Genomic DNA, 26,451 nt, shown 5'->3' on the forward strand with positions numbered 1-26,451 from the left:
AAAAGGCATTCTGTAGATGGTGATTCCAATTCACTTTCTGAATGAGTGAAAGGAACAGGAACCTCCCCTTCTCCTGAGAAGTTTCCTATGGAATAAGCTGGAAGGACAGAACTGCAGCATCTTCTCTATCACTAGTTTTGTGGATAACGTCCATGTTTGATTGTTTTTCTTGTTCGTTCTCTCACTGAATTTTTTTAATCTGGTTGAATTTTTTTGTTTCCTGGTATTTAAGGAGCTTCTTGTTGTTGATGCTGTCCATCAATTGCAACACATTGCAAATAATAAATCAATTACAATGTTGTTGCTTTATATTAATTACAATCCTTTGTAAATAAACTATTAGTTGAATGTTTGAAACAATGAAATTGAATGCATCTCTGCTAATTATTACCTGAAGCACTACAGGAAAACTTTTCAGAAAAGCATACTCAAAAAAAAAAAAGTTTCAAAATAGACATTCTTAACTGTCATATCCCTATACTACCCCAAATGGCCAATAATGAAAGAAATAGTGTCAAATTAGTTGGGGTGGTGGAAAAAAAAGTACTGGAAGTAATCTGAACCAATGAGGAAATCTTTAAAGAAGGAATGACAAAGAAAACTTTCTAACTGGTCAAAACATTCTAGCAGAGAAAAAAAAAAATGTACATGGTGCCTAGATCTGTCTTAGAAGCTAATCATCCAGACGAAGTCTTCAACAAATTTTAGGATGCTGTTTATCAAAAGTGGTCATGAAAAAGCTACACATGGACACACTCCTTAAGTTCAATTAGTTCTCAGAAAATAATCTAAGACCAATGGCTACTTTTTCTCGAAAAAAGAAATGTGGCAAGCAGCTCACATGCTTCAATGCTTTGAGGGTGTTTTTGCTAGCTAGTTTACCCAGTATAAATAGTCCATCTGTTCCTATCACATTTACTTATTGAGACTTCAATGCTGCAGAAGTGGCATCATCACGAAATTCCCCCCTCATCTTTCCTGCCTTCTACAGACGTGGTGGGTGCACACAGCTGCAGTGTGTGCTCACTGCTGCACACACTGGGAGGCCTCTGGCCTCTGCTCCTGCCCCTTTCCACAGCTTTCTCAGCCACACCAGAAATCATCTGGATGGCATTGGACTGAAAGGATCAAGAGAAGCTAAGACATCTTTCCCTGTGCTAGATAAGGGCAAACAAAGGTTTATGAGCAATGACATCTCCACCCAGCAATGCAGCACTTGCACCCCTCCTCTCATGGGAAGAATGAGGGAAAGAGCAACAGCAAGAGGATGCCTGTTGTGGGTTTTTGTAAGCTAGGATTTCTTTTTTTTTGCTTTTTTTTCTGTTACATCAGCATATCACCCCACTAGATAAGTAACTGATATTGCATAAAAAGCATGGTTATTACTATAACCATGGATTTTAAATATACTCTTCCTTCATAAAGAAAGCCTTTACACTCACTCAAATATAGTCAAACAAGCTCGGAGGAGAAACAAAAAGAATGGAATAATCATCAAGTAAGTCTGATGACAATGATGGTACTAACTATAACAGATGACACACTGCACAGACAGGGATGAGTGGATAATAGGGATAAAACAAGAAATATCTGGGGGGAGAAGTAAAATTTTAATTTCTTAAGGTCTGTGGAAAAGGAAGAGAAAAGTAAATGTTCCCTAGCACTGAAAAGAATGAGAAGGAAAATAACATTGTTGGAACATGATTTCCTTTCTTTCAAGATCCAAAAAGCACAGCAGTAAGACAATCTGCTGTTCACATAGGAGTGTCAGCAGGGAGAAGGACTGCAAATTGGAGCATTACAAATAGCCATAAATCCCCCCTATATTGCTGCTGCTCTCTACATGAGATAATAAAAGGGAAAGCAGCTGCAGACTAGGTTACTAGAAAAAAAAACAGAAGAAAAGGAATAAAGTGTAAAAGGAACACCATGAGAAATTGTAAATTAAGGCTAATCTGGAATACTGTAGTCTTTGTTAATCTAACTCATACTGCCATTTCAATTAAACAGTAGCAAAAAAACACTGGAGGCAAACTAACTGGAGTTACACATAAGGTAAAATAATTAAAAAACCCAAAGGACCAGTAGGGACACCAGTTTACAGAAGTTTGCAAAAGAAATGGTAAAACTGTCTCAAGTTATACAGCAAAGTTCTTTTCCATTTTATTCTGTAGAAAGAACTTATGTTCAACTAAGTATGTGGTGAAATGTACATGAAAATCTAATTTTTAAAAAGGAAATCCCAAGAACAGTAAAAAAGCACCTCCAGGTGCTATTTCCTCTCCAGCTGTAAAACATCTGACACAAAATATCTGGTCTAAATACTATCCACGAGTAATTACTTACATATTTTGTGCTAGACTTTAACCTCAGAGAGTGGTGAGGAGGAAACCAATAAGATCTCATGAGGTTATTTCTGAACAACCTGCAGCAGAGACAGGACTCATTAATGTGACAGAACTCCTCATTTGTGTCTCTTAGTTTTGGTTGTAAAGCACAGGTGATTCAAAGGATGTCCATATCCACAAGCATTTCCATGTCAGAGAACTAAATTAAATTCTGTCTAACCATAAGGTACCTTTGATAATTGAAATTAATCTAAAAATTCAGAATTCTGGTCTCAGAACTCCTAGAACAAGTATTTTTATGGTGTAAACTTTGGGGTTTTGTGTGTATGTGTATTCTCCCTTTTTATTTGTGATTTTGTTTATTTAAACCCTAAAATAGTCCTCACATGGAAATCTGGAAAATTTTGTCCCAACTCCTGAGAGAAAAGAAGTTTTTTGTTTTATTTTTAGCTTTGTATTGATGGAGATGCTCCTTTCAGCTTAGAAAAGCTGGTCAATGAAGGCCACATCATCAAGGAAGAGACAGAAATACAGTTTCTTTACTTCACTTTACAGTTTTTTTACTTCACAAGTCAAATAAACTTCTCTGAATTCTATAGCATAGGAATATAAAACAGTAAGTAAAGTAATAACCAAGTTAAATTATACAGGTAATTTGCTTTTATGAAAGCAAGAGTAAAAATCAATGCTGCAAACAGTAAGACTTACTGATGCTGTTTGAGATGTAAGAATAAATAACCAGAATAGGAGGATGCTTTTTACTATAGTATAGAGTTCTTCCACCCCATTCCATTCAAATGTCTCATGCAAAACTTTCAAAGAAACTGATACTAACAGAGACACCTTGCTATGCAATAGACCAAAACCAAAGGAAAACTAAACAAGCATGATCATCATCCATGTAACCAGCACACAAACCAGAGTGTGTAAAGCTATACCAAAACCAGTAGCATCAAACCTAAGCTGTCACAGTAATTTCTAAGTGGTTGATTGCCTCTGTAATTAAAAGTTATTCTACTTCTCTAGGTTGTTTCACACATTTTGGTCTGTGCCAGGCAGTAATCTGATCATTAGAGGTCTCCTCTTCAATTACTCTGAATTGTCTCCAACCTCTAATTAGCTATCAATTACAATATTCTCTCAACTGAAATTTTTCTTCCCTACCCCACTACTGGTGTAAAAATAGCTACCTTCTCTAGCACTTTCCTCTCTAAACATCCTCACTTTAGTGATCTTTCTACTTAGCCATCAAAAGACTCCTAGTTTTGTTACTAATATAAAGATCTAGAATGTCTGTTTCCTGATCAGCTTTCAGCTCTTACTCATCTTTCTGATGCCTGTGATCATCTGTCCCACTTTAGTTCTTTTGCAAAATAAGGGATGGGAGGGTGTTCACTTGATGGGTGGGCATTTTTTCTTCTTGTTGCTGGTCCCTTCCAAAATGCCTGCCTGTTTCTCTTTTACAGTATTAGCAGACTTTCTCAGCTCTCAAAGACAGAAATCAGTTACTGCTCCTTTATTTTGAGGGCTATTTAGCCGTTCCAATCAAACTACACACACAAAATCAATTCTCATTTGCTTTGACTAGCACCTTTTTCTTAGTAGCCTCCCCATTCTACCATTAGAAATTATCTCCTGGCAACTCCTTGCAGTAAATCAGTCAGCAAAGGTCAGTCAGCCTTGCTGACAGCTATCACAGTACTTGAACATGTAGTAGCATATAGGGGTTTCTACTTGGTAAAAAGGAAATTTGTATGAATGCAAGGGACAATAATTTATAGGAAACAAGCAAAGAACTGTTTTCTTGACAAAGATCTGAGAAGTCTATTGATTTATCATTTAAATTATGCACAAGTAATGCAGCTCTGTATGCTACAGTGTGGGGCACTAAGTACTCATAGTCATGCAGCCAAACTAAACTATTGAGCAGAACAGTACTTACCAAACACTTGCCTAGACTCTTTCTGAAAGAACACTGCACACTGTCCTTAGATTCATGAAGGTTTCCAATCCCAGCTGCAGCTTTCACTCATGTTTCCTTTCACCCAATACTCCTCACCTCCCCAGGTGTGTCAAGCCATCAACATTCATTAAGTCTCCCTCAGCACATGATTCTTTAATTAGCTTTATCAATATTAATCCAGAAAGATATAATTTAAAAAACAGAAAGATATCCACACTTATTGTAAACAAACTCATAATCTGCTAATCAAATGTATTTTGTATTATTACTCTAATGCAGAATGTAAAGGCTTTGGGGCAAGAATCACAGCTCCCAATATTTTTTATACATCACATTTATACATAAGTCCTTCCTTCACTCCTTTCTCTGCCATTTCACTGTGCTGTCAGTTGAAAGATTTTTTTATTTATTCATTCAAAACAAAGGTGTGTATGTGATATAAACTTTTTTCAGTAAAAGCTGAAACTGGAAGTTTTCTGCAGATTTCTATTAATCATACAAAAACATGCATCTGAAAATCCAAAAATAATCAAGTTCAAAACCCAGAACAGATTCTGATGATTATTCTGAAAGGCACTTGCTACTTTTATAAATAATATTAGATTTGCACTCTGAACATTTTAGCTCACTGTGTTTGCCTTGGCAAAACACCTTTTACTCCTACAGAATACAATGCTTACAATTTTTTTGTCAATGTTTCCACAGATTTTTAATTCACAATTTACTGATTTAATTTGGAACATTTGATTTAATTATTGTAATGTGTTAGTGTTATGAGTAAGAAGAAAAAACCACAATTCTTAAATAACTTAATGTGACAGCCAGAGGTTTTTTATAAAGCGAAATAGACCCAGCTGTTTAGCTCTTGCAAAAAGTAAGTATATAAGGCTCTGAATTCTTCATAAAACGTAGCATCTGGTCTTCATGGCACCAGAAATATCAGGCTGTTTCACCTCTCCTGGTACATGTATCTGCTTCCTTTTGTATCTGGTATTGTTTTGAAGGGAATTACCAATTTCTGTTGGTAAAACTTCCCTTACTATAGGTAGGACCAGTGTGCTTCCAAGGACCCTGATCTACACTTCACTTAAATAGTTAGCTTTTGTGGCTACAGTGTAACAGAAATTCATGCTGAACTGGAGTTCTCAAGCAGGAAACTTTTTGATACAGCCATGGCATCTTTGAAATGGATGCAGTCATAGTCAACGGATGTAGTCAATAGTCATTTCTCAGGCTAATTAATCTCTGATAAAACTCCACTGACATCAAAAGAACTATTGCAATGCTTTTTTAATATTTGAATTATAATATGTGGAACCTAATTTAGGAATATTCTCCATTGTGAGAGGGAAACAAGCAAAATACAATTACAGCTGAAAGGCATACTGTAATGGGGGACATTTAAGGTGTACAACTTCAGAAGATCTCCTCTTTTTCAAAACAACTTTAATGCTTCTTAATTTGCATATGATCCTTTCTAAAAATACTGTTTTACTGAATAATTCAACTTTCATGGTTCTTGAGGAAGCTGAAATAAATATCAGTAGGAAACAATGAATTTATGTGAAAACTCCTTATTCCCAGTATCTTATTTTTGGCTGTTCAGTCCCACCATTGCAGCATCCCTAGATTTCCTAGTTCCTTCATTCACTTTTTTCCCTTTATTCACTGGGAGCTCTCCCTTTCCTGGGTTTCACCTGTGGGGCAATCAGGCAATTGTCCTTAGAGATTCAGTGAAAGATCTGGGTGGCAGCAAGCCAGACCTAAGTGGGAGAATATCTGATAACAGAAATGGTTGCATCTTAATTCAAATGCCTCAGCAGGTGATCTTTTTCAGGTGTTCTTTAAAACAATTTTCCAAAGTCCTTTAAAGCTCTTTGTGCAAGTTGGCCTCTTTGCAAGTTTCCATATTTTCTAGCTTTTAAGTTTCTCTTTCCTAAATAATAAGGAATTGATGATGGCGACCAATGTAAATGCAGAAAGGTAGAGAGCAGCTAGTGCAGAGGATGTGAATTAGAGTGCACTGGTTGATCTGGTGTCAATACAGACTGGTCTTAAATCCCTACCCAGTAGGCTTTCATTACCATAAGGAGCAAAAACCTTTATTTCAGCTTAACCCGACCAACCTAAATTGTTTTTATTAGGAAGCATAGATGTTTTCTGGACATAATATTCTAGAAACATTCAATTAAAAAAATGATGATAATGATATGTTATGTTGGATTTCATTCCTCTCATGAGTGTTGAAATATGCAGATTTCTTAAGGATGGATAGTCTTATTTCTACTTCTGCTTGTGAGCAGTGAACCCAATGGCTCACATCAGAAGACATGGCTTGCAAAGCAAGTGGGAAATCAGAGATTTTTCAACAGTGTAGTTGGATTTAAAAGCATAACTGAGAGGGGTGAACACTGTTTATCAAAATTTCACAGATGTGTCTGTGAATAAGATTTTGCAGAAAGGGAAGTGTAGCTGAACAGCATTTGTTTGCTGTGTGTTTCTCAACCACATATATTACTCAAAGGAAAAACACATAAACTGCAAAATGTGTAAAATTAATGCCTGCACTGTGAGTGCTCCATTGTAAATTGGACTGACTATAAAATAAATAATGATGACAGCTATTTTTTCTAAGTATGATTTATGCCACTGTTCATCATATGGTGTTACACAAAAATGCACAATTAGAGATCCAAGCAGCAGCTCTACTGATTTCAGCTGTCTGCCAAATGTTATGTTACGCTATCATTTTAATTTATTAATTCTGAAGCAAGAGAGGAAGATGCTCAATTTGGTTTTTATCAATGTGGAAATCTAAGGCTAAGGAGAAAACCTTTCTTACTAAATCAGTGTCTACATTTCGTTGTCTCTCAGCATTTAGCAGCAAATACTTGGCCTGAATTCTGCATACCTATTTCCTACTGAATGAGTCCTAAGTAACTTCTCTCTATACAAGCATGGGCAGAAATTGGAAGAATATCTATAGCAGCACAGAGCAAAATTACTTTTTCTAGTTTTTGTGTCTCTGTTACCCCCTAGGGTCTCTCTTTTTTCAGGATTTTTTGCATACAGAGCCTTCCACATATACATGCCAGTACACCTTGCTATTCTCTATCTAGCATACAAAAGATCACTCAGCAGCATATAGTACTCATAATTGTAGCATAATGCAAAAAATTCCAAGAAAAGTTAGTTATAAGCTATGGATCTAACTCAATACCCTATCAAAGAGCAAGGACCTGCCAATTTGCATTTGTTTTCCATTTAAACAAGCTCATTCTTTTCATTTTGGTTTCAGTAGGCAGACAATATTCTAAATGGACATCCCATAAAAATATTCACATTACTAAAATCTAAAGCCTGATTATTTATCATATGGATTGTTAGATTTAATGACAACTAACATTTTTTATACCTTTTCATGAACCTTTTGCCCTGGCTCCATTCCTTCAATATGCTCTGACTCAGCAGACCCTTCCCCAGCTGCCATTTTCCTTTGAATGTGTGCATTTTGTTCACGCAAAGCTACAATCTGCAAAAGAAAGAAAATAAGTGGTAAATATACATAAGAAACCAGAAAAACACTGAGCAGGCAATTTTAAAAGTCTATTAACAATTCAATCCTATGCTGGCCATTCGTAGTATTTGCAAAATTAGGTCATTATATGCAGAGAGGCTTAAAACCCAAATATACTAATAATATCTTAAGGCCATTAAGGATACAAAGGAACAAATAACATGACAGTCAACACTGTCTTATCTTCTATCCTGCTTTTGTGGTAGGACACTAATTTTTAACTTGAAAGATGAAACAGCAGTTAGCCATTGATTTTTTTTAACACTGTGAGAACAAGACTTACCCTTCTATATAGAATTCAATGAATGCCAAACTTGTGCTACAGAAAAACAGTACCAAGGGCTATGAATCAAACCCAGGTGGTGTAAAATAAAGTGCTAGTTTTCTGTCAGCCTCCCATCTGTTCGTAACAGCAACATACATTTTACGTGGTTTTTGTCAAGAAAAGCATATACGTTAACACCCTCTACTACTCATTGACTCTTTTAGCACATATAAAAGTAGGTTTTATTGTATTTAAAATATTGGTTATTTATTGATAATGTTACTAAAATTCCCATGCAGCTACTGGAAAATGTTTTCTCTCTGGCTTTGTAGCTTACTCTAAGGCAATAATCAGCATAGAAAGATTTAGGTCCTAAGTTTTTGTTTTACATTGAATACTACAACAAGCTGGAAGATCTGGTTAATATGAACAATAAATTTTGTTAAATTCCACAGTTAGGTATCTCTGTATTGTTCTGCTTTTATGAGCACATACAGTAAACGGTTTACCTGATGGATAACATTATGTATTAAACACAATAGAACACTGTTAGGATGCCATTTTTGGAAAGCTGGTGTAAGTTTAAAGGCTTCTGTCACTATATTTTTTCTGCATAGGTCCTGAGTCAGAAACACCCTAAAAGACTGTCCTGTCCTAGAATACAAAGGCATGGGGTAGGAGGGAGAATTCTAGGTAGTACTACCTGGTAACCATGTGCAGCAGCCAAGATTTTGTGCAACATTTATTAAATCAAATTAAGTTAAATTTAGTTCTAATTGACATAAAGATAAACTTACTTTGATGTGAATAATTTAATTTCAATTTGTATTTTTTTTTTTCAAATCTGTTTAAGTTATATTTAAATGCTTATTTTAAAGACTATTTGAATCACTCTGACCAAAATTTGAGATGTAAGAGCACCACTTTAAACAAGTCTTCTTTAATATAAATGTTGAAAATTGCTGTAATATGAGATTCTGATGAGTAGGCTGATTCACTGCTCACTAAAAATTCCAAGTTACAGCCCCTGTAGAAGTCATGTACTCCCCCTGATTTCAGTGCCAAGACCAAGACTTGAAGGCAACATTTAATCCAAGCAATTACAGGAAACTACAAAAGTGGGAATTAAAACTGTCTGAGACAATCTGTGTCTTTGGGGGTTGTACAAATACACTGAACTTTAAAACACTTTGCTTAAATAAGAGAATTACATCTGACTCAAGTAACAGAAAAAGGACTGGTGTAATCTCATTAGCATAGTCTTGCTTTTTACACAATCAGTAATTCAATATTTGTGCTTTGTCTTTTGAATAGCTTCACTCATTTTTCTTTATAATTCAAATAGCTCTCAAATCAAAACTACTGAAACTGTGGCTTCCACCAAACAAAATTAGCCATCAATTAGTGCTAAAAGATACTTTCAGGTAGACTGAGATACTTCAACAGAGATATTATAAAATTTTGATTGATGTAGAGCAACTACAAATAATATTAAAAAATGTAAAATCATAGGATATATTAACTGACAGGCATCAATATAGCTGGCTTTTTCATATGATGATCTTTTGTTGATCCATTAAAAAGCAGCCATCACTATGCCCTCATTTTGAATTATCACCTGTATCTACACAAATCCTTAACAGCCCTTTAGCTGAATAAGATACTCTTTAAACACTACTGCAAAACACTGTCATTTTATAATGTATTTGAAAGAGTTTAATTTTTCTTAGCCTCCATGGGTCCTTAGGTATCACCACTTTCAAAGTAAGTAAATAAATAAGAAAAAAAATCAATTGTCCCTTTTAGATGACAGGCAAATAAAATAATGCAATATTGTGTATTGTGTATTATTTGGAGGGATTTTCTTGGTTTTTTAACACTTGGGAACAAACACTTTGCCAAAAATCCATCATTGTTAAAAATTACGGTTTCAATGATTTTATTACTGTAATGAATGCACAGCAAATATTTACAGGAACAACAAAGAGTTTGAAGTCTGGCACATTGCAGAAGTTTCAGCTCTTGCATAGTCACATAACAGATCTAAACTGTGAAGAACCACACAGCTAAATTGTTTTTATACTTGTTCTATTCTTGATTTGATGAATATATTAGGGCAAAATAAATGCTCCTAAGGAAGCATGGAAATTCTTCAGTGTCTTACAAACATAGATAAATTTTTGCTTTTTACTTTGTTGAAGAAAACGCTTTAATTGCTATGATACTCCTTTTTATTACTTTTTACTGATTTAACTTTCAATAATGTGCAATTTTTTTGCAAATGTGCTCATTTAATCACTGAACCATTTGTGTAACCTTTTAAACAGGATGCCAAAACATGAAAGACAGGTTGATGATCTGGGTGAAGACACAGATGACTAAATTTTTCCTAGATAGACTCCAAAACTCTTATATTCTAACGATAATTACAATAGCACACAGCAATAATAGCAGAGATCTAGGTAAGCAAATGATTTTTCAATGCAGGTAAAATTTTGTAATATTATTTCTGAGAAATGCCTGTCTGTTCTGCTGATGTTTTTATGTTTATGACATCCAGCTAAAAAGATCTATGACAAAACATGTCCACAGACAGCCTTCCAAGTACCTCCATAGTATCTGACCTCTAACGTTAAATTCCTAATGGTTTCAATGCTATGTTCTTGGTTTTAGAAAGTAAAAGGATTCTTTAGGATGGCATCATAGCTGCTGAAAACAAATCAAAATACCCCCCTCCCACTCCCATGCCCCAAGACAGATTAATAGAAAATAAATGTGGATAAATATCATTAATCTATTTAGGATTGTTCTACCCAAAATGGAACAGTCAACACTGAAGTCCAAATTCCAAGGGAATAAAATATGATCAAATACATCACATTTTTGTCCTTATCAGCTTCTGCTTGTGGATCTCAAATGATTATATTCTATTTCTACAATCACAAACATTATTTTCCTATTTAGCCCACTTGATCTGGACCACAGTAGCACCTTTCATTGTGACTCTAATCAAGAGCAAAATTTCAAGTTTTTCCCCAGTTGAGTCTAAAGAAAGTCTACATTTGGCTCTCTGCTTTCCTTGCCAAGCTTATTCAGCAGAACTGAAAAGTTCTTTTTTTTTTTTTTTTTTGATTGAAAGAAATGAAGCAATCATTGTCAGTTTAAGAATAAAATGTAGAGTGTTACTTTTCTATTTGGACCTTTCTAACTTTCGTAGCTTAAGTCCATGAAAACACCCCCTAACCTAAAAATATTCCTTCAGCTTATTCTTTTGTGACAGGCATATTGATCTTCAACATTCTTCTTGCTTTTGCATGTTGGTTTTATGACTCACAAGACACATCAAAACCTTAAAGAATTTCTATTGATTTTGATTCTATCTTCCAGATGTCAAAGGTACTTCAGAACAAATGGCACAGTTTCAAAAGCCCTACTCTGTCATAACAATTCTGAACATAAGCTTACACAAATTCTGCCTTTCTGTCTCAACTAATAAATGATTTCAATGGTCCTAAAGCCCAGCTTTTTGATTCTTAAATTTTGGTAAATACCTCCACTAAAATATCCATATAAATTCCCTCTAAATTAGCAGAATTTGTGTCCATTATCTACGGACACCATTGAATCATGTTTTTTTTAAATGAGGTTAGAATTCATCAATTCCGACTCAAGACTTGAACTCATCTTCATTTCCATAAATGGCCAAATCTACATATCATGCCTGTACATTTAATAGCATGAATTCAGGTGTTAAGGGAATACTGATTTCAAATATTAAAATACAGCATAGAACAGAAGATGAATACATAAGCCAGTACTGATCTGAAGAAGTCCCTCATCAGACACAAAATGAGGCAGGAAAAGCACTACTCTACATGTTTACTTTGGGTGTATTGCAAATTAATTAATTTAAAATTATTTGATAGGTCCGAGATCAGAATCCTTTTCTAAACATACAAAACCCTAAATGACCAGGTACCTCTGCTGCTAAAATTTGTTTGAATGGCCATTTTTTACCTCATTACAGATTCAGTCTTCAGGCAATTACGTGTTCTAGGAATACTTAATATACTTTTCTACACAGTGATAAGACAAAGCAGGATGCCCTTAAACTGAAGGAGGGCAGGTTTAGCTTAGATCTTAGGCAGAAATTCTTTACTTCTTATAAGCTACTGGTGCCTCATCACTTCATGAACAGTTTGCCCAGAGAGACTGTGGCCTCTCCATCCCTGGAGGCCAAGTCTGGATGAGGCTCTGAGTGACCTGGTGCAGTAGAAGGCATTCCTGCCTGTGGCAGGGGACTTGGAACTACAAGGTCCCTTCCAACTCAAATCTTCCAACTCAAACCTTTCTGTGATTCTGAGATTCTATAAAAGCAATGAAATTATTTTAAGCTTTTGAAAAGCTGTTTAAAAGAGCAAATAAAGATTTTGGGGTCTATTTTCAAAATAGCTAGGAGTTAATATAACTATGGAACATACAGCATTGTAATCAACATTAGCTATACTTCAAGGGAACAAAATGAAAGAAAAAATTATTTTCAGACTGAAAAAAAAAAGTTTGGGAGGCAGGGAATGAAATCATCAGCCCTAACAATGCACTTTGGGCTCACTTTAGGAAAAAAAATAATTATTTATTTTCTTTAAAATTAGCACTTTGTCTTCTCCTCCATTCAATTACATAAATCAAAAAGAATCAGTCAATTTTTCAAGCTTTTTTGGGTGCTTTTTTAGCACAAAAAACCCTTTTAACTAAAACACTTTTAAACTAAAGACTGACAACCACTCAGCTAGGTTTATTTTCTATTTGCCTGGAATTTCAATGTATTTTATTGCTATTTAGGGGTGAGCTTTCTAGAAACTATACACAATTGAGTCCTTTAATACCTGTCCTGACATATCAAGAAAAACACTCCTTTATTAAAATAAAAAAACTTTGTGAGTTATGAGTAATACACATCTTCAACATATTTACATAATTAATTTTCCCTTTTTGAGATTTCTGATCTTCTGTTAATATTGCTGTTTAGCTTTCATTGTTATGGAGAAATAATAATTATGGTGAAATCATCCTTATGAGGGAGCCTTGGAGATCAGAAAATAGTAGAAAGTTAGACAGTAATGAAAACAAATCTTGTATGTTTGTGGGTAGGTAGCACACCGAGCTCCAGCCTTCAATTACACATCTTTTACAGCTTAACTCTTTATCTCCTATGCTCCAAATTCTGTCAAAGACAGCTAAAACCTCTTGTTTCTGCAGCTTCTGGTATGTCTTGATTATTTTATTCTTACAATCTTGACATTGGCACTGCTCTCTGCAATCCTGCTTGTATGGTGGAAAGCCCATTCAGACCCTGCTTTCACATTGCTGAAGCACACATAATGAATGACAACAAGCAAAAATGACTGCAAATGCTCTGAGTCTGCTGTAGATTGCTGATTTTAAATGGAAAACATGGAAATGCTAACCCCATGGTCCTTTACTGCTGATGGCCTGTGCTTGTGGTGACTATTGACAAGGTCCTAGCTATCAGTGTTTTATCAACACACCCCTGGGGGTCCCTGGCAAAGATATAATTAACAGTAAAGAATCATTTTGTCTTGCAGTCCTATACTGCAAGTCAAATTCTTGCAATGAAACTGGTGTTGGTGGCAGGGGTGCTGCACTGGTGCCCAGGGGCACTGCACAGCTGCGGCACTCGGCTGCAGCAGGGGCATTGTACAGCTGTGGCACTCAGCTGGCTGCAGCAGGGGCACTGCACAGCTGTGGCACTCAGCTGGCTGCAGCAGGGGCACTGCACAGCTGTAGCACTCAGCTGGCTGCAGCAGGGCACTGACTGCACAGCTGTGGCACTCAGCTGGCTGCAGCAGGGGCACTGCCCGACCGCAGCACCTCCTGCACCATCTGAGCTCTGACTGCATCTGAAATGTCTGGGTCAGCAGGCATTTTTGTGCTTTGAAATTAGTAATACACTAAGATTTCAGGCTGGTAATAAGGCTGTAGGTTTTGTTAGTCTCCTTTGCTACATTAAGAAATCTGGACCAAACTGTTCCTGTGTAAATACCTGTCTGGTGCTATTACACCTACTTCAGAGCAGGCACCATTTATTTCTGTGGCAGCACTTGGAAAACAGAACAGGAGCAATTTAAAGCAATGGTGCAGGTGCTATTGTGAGGAAGAGTACCTGTCAGATTTTTCAAAGATTACCAAGTGCATTTAAGTATGTTTTCTGTAGAAACTCTTATCGAAGTAAACAAAAATGTACTACTTTTAATTTGTCACAAAATTTGTACAAAATACAACACAGAGAAAGAAATGTCTTTTACAGAGACTAGCACAATGGGAAAACAGTAACAAATATCAATTACATGGTTGAATTATGTTGTGTATTTCACACCTGCTGACTAATTTCTCTTGCTTTTCTTTTTTTTCTTACCAAGCTCAACAAAATAGTAGCAAAACCCTTATTCTTTCATTATTACTCTAACAAAAACTAGTATTCAAAATCTTCAGAGTTCATTGGTACGGTCTAATTTCCAGCTTGTCAGAGCTAAGGATGGATTTGGGAGAGACGCTATAATGTTTATTCTTTTCAAAAATATACAAGTTATTGAAACATGTATATGTAATATGCATGTATATACTTAATATTTATGTAAATATATACACAGACTTTATGTAGTTGCTCTTAGTACATATAGTATTTAATTTAAAATAAAATTAATTTAAAATAACATTAATTTAATTTGAAATAAAATAAAACCCCTGTTTAATGTATGTAATTCAGTCTGAAAAACACTGCTCAGTTTAAAAAAGAGTGTGTTTAGCTATTTGCACTGCAATCTGTTCTCCTCTTTTGGTTACACCAATATATGTCCCTATGAGTAAAACCAGTCTTCCCCAAATTAAATTTTTGTATTCTTTGTCTGCATGTTGTCACCTAGAGATTTGAGATTGTTTAGGTTTATTTTAACTGGACATGTCTGTTATGAAAACCACTATTCTGCATGTATATCCAGTTTTATCACATTTTCCTATACAGGGTATCTGTATTAAAATCACAATCTCTGCTACTGATTGTAGAAAACATGAAAATATACAACAGATAAATAGGATATGAGAAATACCCAGACAGGAAATGAACCTTATCCTAGAACTACAATTAAACAATATCAAAGCCATGATCTGCCTGTACAAACTGAAGAAATCCCAACTTAAGTTTCATTCCCATTCTGTTGAAATTGAATCTCAGAAGAGTAACAGTCTGTATGTCAAGTCTTAAAACCAAATGTACCCATTTAATTTTAGTCAACATCTCAATACATTTCAATAACATTCCTACTGGTAGTAATTTTTTCCCCAGGTTCTTCCAGAGAAGATCAAGGATATGGGCTTCTCTGATACAAATTTTATCTATCTTTTAATTACAAAGCAAATTCCTAGTATCTGGAATTTCTAAAACAATGTTTTTATCCTAGAATTATTGCAGAATGTAATCAAATATGACAGCCTTTTCTAATGCAGAGGAATGATACATATGTTTTCTTAGTTTTTACTTCTTTTTGTACGTAACCACATATTCTACATGTTTAAAGGGGTACAAATTTTTAATCCTAAATCACACTCTCCAGGTGCCAAGTTAAGCAAGCAGGTTCATTTTCTATGGATTGAACCAAGTTAAATTCTCTACAGCTCCTCTTATAATAATTTCACCTCTACACTGATGGTCCGCATTAGTATTAATGAAGATTATTTATTATTTACTAATGTTGACATTTCCTAATAAAAAAATTTTTTTTACATTTTTGAATTCCAAGTAAAATTATTTCTATATTTATTTCTTTTACAGGCATATGTTGGCTCCTTGTTTGTAAATCTTTCTAGTTAATCAAGTTATGGCTCTGCAGAGTACCCTTAGAGCTGCAGGCGCGCTGTAGGGTTGAGATGATCCAATAGGAAAACACAAATGATACATTTTCTGGTTCATATGTTAATGGGAATATTGATTAATAAATATGAACCTAGTGAAGCCTAAAGTTGATTTTATTTATTGACTCATGTCATCAATTTAAATATTTTATACAAATTCAGCATGTGAGGCCTATCCATACATTAAAAATTATTATGGAGAGTAATAAGCATAAAAGATACTATGATCTTGTTATAATACTTAAAACCTGGTTTGAGAGTTAGTAGATGATCTTAACAAATCATCTAATATTTAACAAATTTACAGAAAATTGAATAGTCATTCCAAAGAAGCACATTGAGCAAGTGTTGAAAACACTACATTATTCCAGCAGATTAAAAACAAAGGATAATGGGTATGTGTGTTGAATTTTCATCAAGATGCATCTGCAAAAAGATAATTAACAGTAAAGAATCATTTTGTCTTTCTGTCCTATATTGCAAGTCTAATTCTTGCAATGAAACTATCTTTTCCTGCTTGAACGTCTAGTTTGACAAATGTCATATGACAAATGTCAAATGACCCAAAAAGCTGACACAGACAGAAAGATAACCAGCTATGTTCTGAAATCTGAATTCATACCTCCAGTGCAGGATGAAATAGCATCCATTTCAAAGTTTATGATTCCCAAAATAACAGATCAAAGAGAAATGATATATTCTTTTTGATGTCCCCTGAAAGGCACTCTGTGAATACTGTGAGCAAATTAAACATTAGACATTAAAATTTTCATGGATATACTTTGAATCTGTAATAGTGACCCCTACAAAGCATGTCAGCTGAGCACTATGTTCTTTGCACCTTTAACCAAGCACTATGTTCTTTGCTTTAGGAATTTGATAGGTTGAAAATAAGGCATTTGCTAACTAGACCTTATGAAATCAGCTCTGGTGAGAGTTGCATTCCATTGGTTTGTTAAGCTCCCTAAACAGATTGCCAAACAGATGACATTAAATCCAAACTGAAATTATCCTGGTGTCTAATCTCATGCTGACTATGAACAATCCTAAACTAACCATATACAAGTAACCTTCCAATTTCATTAATCTCCTGGAGTTTTCAGGTGTGTTGGCAAATGATTGTGAAATATGCTCAACCACACATCTGGCTTGCGTGATCCCTGTGTTCTCTCAGCTTGAATTTCTTTGGCTGCCATACCATTTCCTCTTTCTACCTTTTTTCTGCTTTGAGTGAGGAATGTGTGATAAATTAGAAACCCACAAAATCTGCACTGCAAACTCAGAGTTTTTCTATTTTGTAGTTCCCTAGAATGAAGTAGAGGAGATCTATTTATCAATCTCTGAGGCATCTTCTTCAGCTTCACAGAGCTCTGTCATATATTGATATATTTGTTTGCTGTCGTGCAAAAATGTCAGGTGTGCTCTGTGATCCCTCTTTACTGATTAATATGAAACACTGTACCGACCCCCAAAATAACTCAAATAACTTAACCTCATGAGATCCAGAAAACTGTCCATACCTGCAGATTTATTGCAGAGTGGTTGTGTTATTTGATGATGAATACTGTGTCCTGTGGTTATTTAGCTGCAGGACCTCATGGACAGCACAGTCACCTCCTTCCTGCCTGCAGCCCCAGCCTCTCCTCCATTAGGAAACCAGGCATGGAGCTGGGCTGAGGGGACAGGTACCCAGCATTTAACTCCCAAGCATGGGTTACAGCACAGGCAGTGGGACAGGATTCAGACAGTGTACCAGGATTTGTGCAGGGTCTCAGAACAATGATTGTGTGACAGAATGTGCACCTTAACAGACGCCACTATAGCCATAACCTGTCAAAAATCAAGTTATGCAATTTAGCCAAGTCCATCTATCAATACTTATGAACCTATTAACATCTGTATTGCACCCTACTTCTTCTGCTGTAGAAACAACTCACCAGTTTATCCCAGCCAAACTAAACTCTATGCTTTGAGGAGCAAGAATATTCAGAGCATCAGAAGAGCCTGAATCCTCTGAGATGCTTTACTGAGCTCCTGTGGTAGTAAAAAGAGTAATTGTTGCTTGCCACATCTATTGCACAGGTCACTGTGTGCCTGAGCTTTACAGTAATGTGTCCAGTCAACAGCTGGAGGAGCCATGGACACCATGGGACAAATTTATGCTGTTAAGGGCTATGGAACAGGAACCACGTTTCAGTATTTTTTCCCCCCACAAAGTGGCATCCTGTTCCTTTACTGGAGCTCTGTTGGGAGTATTGTAATGCAGTAATAATCACAGTAAAAACATGCAATACAAGCACTTCAGTATGGAAGATTGAATATATTTCTACTAAATAACCAACTGTATATTTATATTTCTGCAGCAATCTAACCTGCAATTAAGATTTGGCCATAGTTTTTAATGCATAGAAAAATACAATCTCCTCAGAGGCAAAAGTCTGAAGACTTAGGCCACAAGTATTAAAAAAATGAGAATATAAAATTTAAACAGAAGAATACTATGAGTATTTGTAATAGAATTTGTAGTTAGATTTCTTATTTTTTCATTCCAGTAGTAGTACCTAATTTGTTTTCAAAATGAGCAATCTATAAAACAAATGCTTTTAAAACATAGACAGACAAAAGAATATACTGGAATAGGTTTATGCTCATTTTGATAAAGATGCTAATTTTATGGAAAATTTGTGCTTCAAGGTCTAAAGGAAATGGGGAATTTTTAATCTCCAGTCATCATTTATTCAGTAAAACAAGGCATTAAATCACCCAAGTTTCTAATCATGGGGGATCAAGGTTTCATTAAATCAAATATTTCTGTCAGACATAAAAATGAAGTAGATTTGAAGAGATTTGCAAAAAAATATTTCAAACATTGATCTCACTGATCTTTTAATGTATATTTAAACAATTGCTGCTCAGCTGCACAGCAAGTTTTGGGAGAAGAGTAAAGAATGAGGAAGTAGCAAGTCACAGCCTGACATTGCTTTTTTACCTTTTGCCATGCTCCCTTAAGCATTATTTTACTAAACTTAAATTTCTCTTCTCCTTTAATGCAAATAACAGCTTACAATAGTCAAAGAGCAAAGTCTGTATGCTCTTGTTGCTACCCAGGGATGTGTCATAGCAAAACATTGAGAGGCTGCAGGCAATCTCAGAGTATTTTTAAAATAAGCAGAAAAAACCTCTACCCTTCAATGATAAATCTGTGACACTGGGATTTACTGTAGTCACAAATCTTTATGTAAAAAATCCCACAAAGAATTTTACAAGTAAATAAAATGAAGAAGAACTAGTTAGCCACGACACAGAATTCTGAGAAAAAAATCAAAATTGCAGTGGAGATCTTTAGTAGCCAGAATTTTTCATTTCAGTGCAAGGCTCTGAATCCTTCCTTAGCAGCAGTAAAACTGAAGCAGCTGAATACATTCATACTTGGGATCTTAGAATATTTAGAAAATAGAACCAGAAAAAACAAGTGTCTTTATGACACAAGATTCTAAAGAATATAAAAATATACAGAAAGAAATATATACGAGCTAGCAAACATTCAATATCAAATATTTTGTTAAAACTATTAATCACACTGTCTTTGTGAAGGAATAAAGCCTTCAGTCTTCAGCTACATATTTCCTTAAGTGCTCCATAAACATGTGAGCACAGACCACAAATCCCTTCTTACAAACTGGTATCTTCTAAAGAACACACAGGAGACATTCAACTTAGACACAATGACAGCGCAAAGTGAGAACATGACATTGGTATTTTAGGATTTGTTTACAGGTGGCCACATGCTAAATGGAGAGGAAAGAGAACACAGCATTTCAGGATGGCTTTTGAAAACACCCTAAGACATTTGGGCAGCAGCACATTTCTGCTCTGCAAAACCATTTCACTGAAGAAGACCAAATTAGGAGAACATATTTAATATATAATTTCTGCATTGCACACACTACACTGTGGTAAACACATAAACAGCCTCTGTGGTTGAAGTTTATGGAAGTTGTACTAAGAAACCACTCTTGCAAACGCAGTAGTGAGCTTCACCTCAAATATATCAATAGAAATTATTGTTCTTCAGTTACTATCAGGAAAATGTATTACATTTTAGACCTATTCTGCTCTTTATTTTAGTGAAACATGAAATTAGTGAAAAAAGGTTTAGGCAATGCAAAATCAATCCTGCTGCTCTCAATATTCACAAAGGATTTTGGTGTTGTTTTTTTCTTTGAGAACTCAGATTAGAATAAATTGAGGACATAAAATGAAATTGTTATGACAACTTAGCTGACTATTTCTTGTGCTTAGTTCTTTTCCACTTTTAAAAAAATTAGGCAATGAAGGCTGTAGTGCTGCTGTATTAATTTTCAACCTATTCAATTGCCATGCCACACATACTAATTGAAATGTGTAAAGAAATAAATTAATGCTGTAAAGCATTTAGTATAAGAAATAATCACCAAAAAAATCATCATTTTGCATCATTGCCACATTTGAAACTTAAGGGCAACAATAACTTTTTTCAGAGGTACCATTTAATGAGATGGCTAAGGTTAAAGGCAGATTAAAAAGCAATTATACATAGCATTTAAAATTACATTTCAAATCAAGACTTTTAATTATGTGTAACTTTGCAGAAAAGATATATTTTGCTAAATTTACATAGACATTTAAAGTTCAGAGCACAAAGACTATCTCTTCAGAGTCAGACCTCTGCAAATCTATAGCTTATAAAAAAATAAAAAAATAACAGAGAGTTCAGAAAGCAGTCGCAAGCTTGCAGTTGCACCATTCTGAGAAAGTATGATGTTATCAAAGAAGGTACTATAGAGAAAGGGTGTTTCAGATTCTTTGGAAGAAAATGTATGCCTCAAGTCACTAGAAACAGATGCAAGTCATCAGCCTGGCCTTCAGGAAAAAAAAAGTCCCTGATTTCCACCCAATTTCATCCTAAGTTTTGATAGCAATAATTTCTAAATTGTGGATTGATGAAGTTTTATATAAATCATATGTTCAAGAAATGCACATCTATTTTTCCTGGGAAACTATTCCTTTCACAACACTTTTACTCCAAAAATCACTTTGAAATGTAATTACACAGAAAGCCTAAGGCCACCAAGAAACCCCTGTAAAAATTGCCTTAACCTAACTGGAAATGAAAAATCTAGAAATATGATTTCATAGAAATATGTTTTCATATGCAACCAAGGGTAAAAGGACAAGCCACATTTAGCTAAGACTTCACTTTGAAATGCATATACATATTAACTAGTACAGAATATTCCAGTAGCAGTAGCGATACCATAGTCATGTCTGCAGCATCCCTCATGGTCAGAACCAAAGCTGTTCTCAGCTGTAACAGTTTTACTGCATTTTTACTGTGTTCTTGATTTGTGCTGAAGAGCAGAAGTTTGGCAATTAGCATGGTATTTGGAAGTTCTTTCATGAATAAGTGGATCTTTTCTGCTGTCTCTGGTATGGAACATAAAGAATCAGAAATTTCAAACCATCCTCTCTTTTCAGTCATGTAAATAATTTCTGAATGCTTTCATAAATGCTGAAAAATTAGCATTGGGTACCCTAATCAATAAACTGACCCATTGCCTAAACAGGAGAATGTATGCAGTTACATGAAGAAGTGAACTATGATCCAAAACACCTGCAAGATCTATGAGAGCTCCAGGAGTTAAATTTAGCCTCAAACTCAAGGAAACTTTTGTAGAAGCAATTGTAACAAAAAGGCTTTAAAAGCCTGAGTGTTTTAAAATATAATCTATATGTCAGTTGACAGAGGCAGTATAATGTTATTTGGCATTTGCAAATATCATTGGCAATTGGAACAAATTCTGAGGAAAAGCAAATGGTAGTATAGTGATATATACAGTAAAATCAGTAGTTTCTGCAATTTTATATTCTGTAGTCCCAATGTTTTCTGGGTTCCTAAAGTTCCATTTATTCCTTTGAGGTAATGAATGTAAGTAAAGCTTTATTTTTCATGCCACAGTTTCTGCCAATGAGGAGAGATGGAAAAGCCAGCATATTAACTGGAAACAAAATAGGTGTTTGAAATGCCACCTATCATTTGATTCTTATTACCACATACAGATGTTGCAAGGGATGGATGATTGTTTAAAATTAACAAGAGAAAATTTATGGGCAAAGGAAGCACAGACATTAAAAAAAAAATCCAGTATTGTATTAATTATGGATAATTGCTTGATTTTTTACAAAAAAAAAAAGCCTTGGAAAAAAGCTTTAAAGGTTGTTTTGGGTTTTTTTAACTATTTGTTGAAGGCTCAGGGTAACAGGGAGATCTGTTAATGGAAATGGCAACAGTTGTCATTTAACCCTGCACATTACTGCAGAAATGGATTTAAAAGTGTCACTATGGGTCATGGTCTATAATCTAAGAAGTCTTGAGCTGTGGAAGCTGCTAGCACTTGGGTTCCTGGGAATATATGGCACTAATGGCTAACCTTGGTGTGTTGTTTGCGTGTGTTTAGTTTAGCATACTTTTAAAAAAGATTCACATTTGTAATGATAATAGGAGTATCTCTAAAGCTGAAGAACAATAGTAGTTATCTTGTCAGTATTTTCAACATTGAAGTTAATTCTCATTAAGATCATGAATGACAAAATCATGAAGATAAATTCACTTCTCTTGCCAATGAGACTCATTCTTCTCAAATCAGTGTGTAAAAGGAAGCTGGTTAGCAGATCATTGTTCAATTTTGCAAATATTCATACACTCACTGAAAAATTTCACATTTCTCTTGAAAAATATTCACAGAAGAACACAATTATACCACTGAGCTTTGTTATTTGATGTCCTACTTGCAACTTGTCTAATATCTAACTGCAAATTACAACCCTCAGCTATAAAACTATTTGGAGAGACCACAGGTTACATGGAAGAAAATGAGAATCAGCATAATTTTAAAAGCACCTAAGGGGTAAGAAAATGTAGCTATGCTTAACAGTAATTTTATTTAAAAACAGAAGGAAAATTTCTCAAAAAAATATTAACAGTATTTCTATTCATCTTGTCTACAACAGATAATGATCAGGACATCTCCAGTTGTGAATTAGGAATGGCTTTGAGTGTAAGCAGAAATGGAAAAAAAAAAGCAGGATGAACATGGAATTTTATTACTGCAGTTTATCTTGCCCCTGTCTGCACAAAAACTCACTAACGGCAATTCAGTTTGCTGCTACATACAATGGCCCCCTCCACAATCACTAACCAGCTGCAGCAAAGTAAAATATATAGTCAAATAACCTCTTCCCCTAGGAAAACATATATTCAAAGAATTTTTAATCCACTCCTTAATAAAATATAAGCTTTAATAAAATATAAGCTCATAAGATGAAAACCCTTCTCTATTCCCCTTGTGTAACTACATGTAAACATTAGCTACACAAGCTGAGTTCCCCTACAGGTCCAATGCCCACCCCAACTTCTCTGGGGTTTAGAGTTCAAGGTGTGTTACAATTGCCTATCCAATATTAAGTGCTTTGCAAGACTGTTAGCAACTAGAGCTGAAATCAGCTTTGCCAGTTACAGACGACTTCACTCCCTTTGTTATGTATGTAATATGCCACAAAGGCTGTTATATGAGAGCTTAGTTACCACCCAATGACGGAGAACTGCAGTTGCTCTCTCCCACTTTTGGGGCTATGTTAATTTAAGAACATTTTCAATAAGTGCTCAGGACTGTCTGCAGTTTCTCACCGTTGCTGCATCAGAGCCACAACCACAAGCTTTCAAGAAGAGGAAATATATTAACATATACATTTCTGCTACTTTGTATCTGCTACTTTTCATACACCTAAACATAATTTGTTAAGTCAGGGAACCAATTTACTGTCATCATTTTATGTTTAGATACAGTCCTGAATATAGTATACACTCAGAATAAGTATGAGAAAATAGGTATGAAAGAAAATACTAATTCTCCTGGGAAAACAGACACCAAGACAGGACTACAGAAATAACTGAAAACCATATATTCAATTCCCCTAGAAACTTAGCCCACTTATTTTCATATATAATACAATAAATTTTTAAAGTGTTTTATTGCCTGTGTATTCACTGTGGAATTTAGCATAAAACTAGACTTAAATACTGCAGTGCTCCAATTAATTTTGTCTTACTCAAATAACTAATTGTGAGAAAATTATCTGAACTCTTGTTTAAATACATAACTGTTTGAAAATAATCCACTTGTTCTCTTCCACATCTCTTCCCATCTCACTCTTTTTTCATTATTTTTTAATTGAATGTCAGCTTTAACAGTCCCTCATAGGAAACTGGAATAACAATATTCAGATTGTGTTAGTGGTCATGTTATGCTTGACTGATTCAGTGTCCTTCTAAATGTCTTCAGTGGCATGAAGACACAAACATTGTTCAACATTTCTAAGGATTTGGGGCAGGAAAAGCCATAGAAGTCCTATTCAATGTAATTTCATTGTGCATGCTTTTATTCCTTACTGTTAAAGAGTTTCATTAAATTTTAAAAATTCCAAATAGCCAGGCAATTCTCTAAAGACCAGGTTTTATGCCCAGTGAAGTGAACTTGGATTTAATTGGATGATGAGCAGGAGGGATTGGAGGAGCGAGATGCATCTCAGTTGGCTTGACTGACGAAAGGGTCTGCTTGATATTTAATAAATGCTAGTGAAAGTAACAGAATACACAACATAGTAACTATATTATTTGAACACAACTTTTCTGGATCCTTCTGAAACAAGAATCTTAATTTTTAACAGATAAAGTGCAGTTAATTTAGAGAGAAAAGGGATGAATCAAAATATCATATTAATAGGTTTATAGTTTATCATACTTTATAAAAAAGAAGTACTAATATCTTAATTGAAGATCCTGCTTTTAAGAAGTAACTTTAAGAAACTACCTTATCCAGTTTAAATTAGTTAAAAAATCCTTTAGGAGTCTCTATCACACATTATTCTGAATTATGAGTATTTCACTTTTCAAGAACTGTTAGGTAGCATTTGAGTTTGTCTGTGGCTTCTTTCAGTTTCTGTCTTAATCCTGAATAAAATGACACCATAAAAAGGCCATAACCTAAAATAGTTTTAATTTCACTTGCTTATCTGGCTCATTTTTAACAGTGTTAAAAGCATATGTCAGGTGGGTTCAGAACATGAGGGGAATGGTAAAGTCACCAGAAGACTCCATTTTTTATATTATCTGGCCTCAAAATCATCTCTCTAGGGTGAGAACTTTCTCTATGTGTGTAGTATACAGCTTTTCAATACAAACAGGTTTGCTGTTCACCCTTTCAAACAAAAGAGAACAGTCTTCAGCAGGAAAAACATCTCTCTTGTCCAAGTTCACAATAGTTACATGGCACCAGAGTACACCATGATACACTGCAGTTAAAAGGGAAGAGACAAAGCCACATTTCACAGTCATCCATAATCCTCCCTTAATACTACAATGCTAACTTTTATATAATGAGTATATCTACATCTGTGTGTGTTTTAATTAATTTTATAGTGAAATGGAAATTCAGGTTATTGAATTCTTTATAGTATCTGACATTTTTGTTGGTTCGCTCCTTTTTCAAGTCCAATAAGAAATTTGGGAATCTGTTACTAGCGCTTGGATTTTGGCTTGCTCACAAGGGAAGAGGAAGAGGAAATAAATCAGTAAACAGAAGGTTGTATTAATCTTACAACCACCTTAAACAAGCCTCACTGAGAAGATTACTCACAATGTAATTTTTCTTTAGCTTTGTTTCATTTTGGTTCTGTTTGTTTGTATTATTGTGGGATTTTTCTAACAGTTTTGAAGAAAGTGACAGGGAACACATGGGACAGAGTATTAGAAATTTAATCTCAAAAGGGGAGAAAGTGTTTTATGTTACCTCCTGGTTAGCAGCAGCTAGTTCTTCTTCCAGTGCAGAGACTCTTTCTAAAGAAACCCTCAGTCGTTCCCTTACCTAGAAGAAAAATCAAAATATGTGCAGTAACGTAATTTCTATTAGTCTTTAAAGATTATATAATCTGCCATATGCTCTACTGTATGCCCTGCCACTCCATTTGCAGGCATGTGTGTTGCACCCTTTCATGATACATACTGTGTAGTAAACATTTAAACCTAACTACAGGAAAACTTAACCCATTAAAATAGGTGTCAAACTTTAAATGCCCCACTGCTGTTCCACAGTCTGCCTGTAATTTTATGGAATACACAGCAAATGAAAATATTTTAAGACCACATTAGGCATAAAAATAAAACTTTCACAAACATCTTTTACAAAGGATAAAGAAAAAAAACCATTTTCAGATGTTTTAAGTTCACTCCATGGAAGATAAGTAATCTGTTTATAGTAACTCAATGTAATAA

General features: G+C 34.9%; 1 protein-coding gene across 8 annotated transcripts in view; it reads right to left on the minus strand.

The window, feature by feature from the left end:
* Positions 1 to 26,451, minus strand: part of PPFIA2 (PTPRF interacting protein alpha 2) — a 288,804-nt gene that overhangs the window by 68,702 nt on the left and 193,651 nt on the right. For 7 of the 8 annotated variants that reach the window (XM_064702003.1, XM_064702001.1, XM_064702002.1 and 4 more), the window contains 2 exons: positions 25,970 to 26,044; positions 7,727 to 7,843 (listed from right to left, as the gene is read on the minus strand). In XM_064702003.1, the coding sequence (XP_064558073.1) occupies positions 7,727 to 7,843; positions 25,970 to 26,044 (192 nt within the window). Of the gene's footprint in view, positions 1 to 2,346; positions 2,391 to 7,726; positions 7,844 to 25,969; positions 26,045 to 26,451 lie in introns of those variants that run through there. The other variant, XM_064702008.1, reaches the window with a different exon arrangement.

Source organism: Zonotrichia leucophrys, chromosome 1A (genome assembly GCF_028769735.1).
Source record: "Zonotrichia leucophrys gambelii isolate GWCS_2022_RI chromosome 1A, RI_Zleu_2.0, whole genome shotgun sequence".
NCBI classification, from domain to species: domain Eukaryota; kingdom Metazoa; phylum Chordata; class Aves; order Passeriformes; family Passerellidae; genus Zonotrichia; species Zonotrichia leucophrys.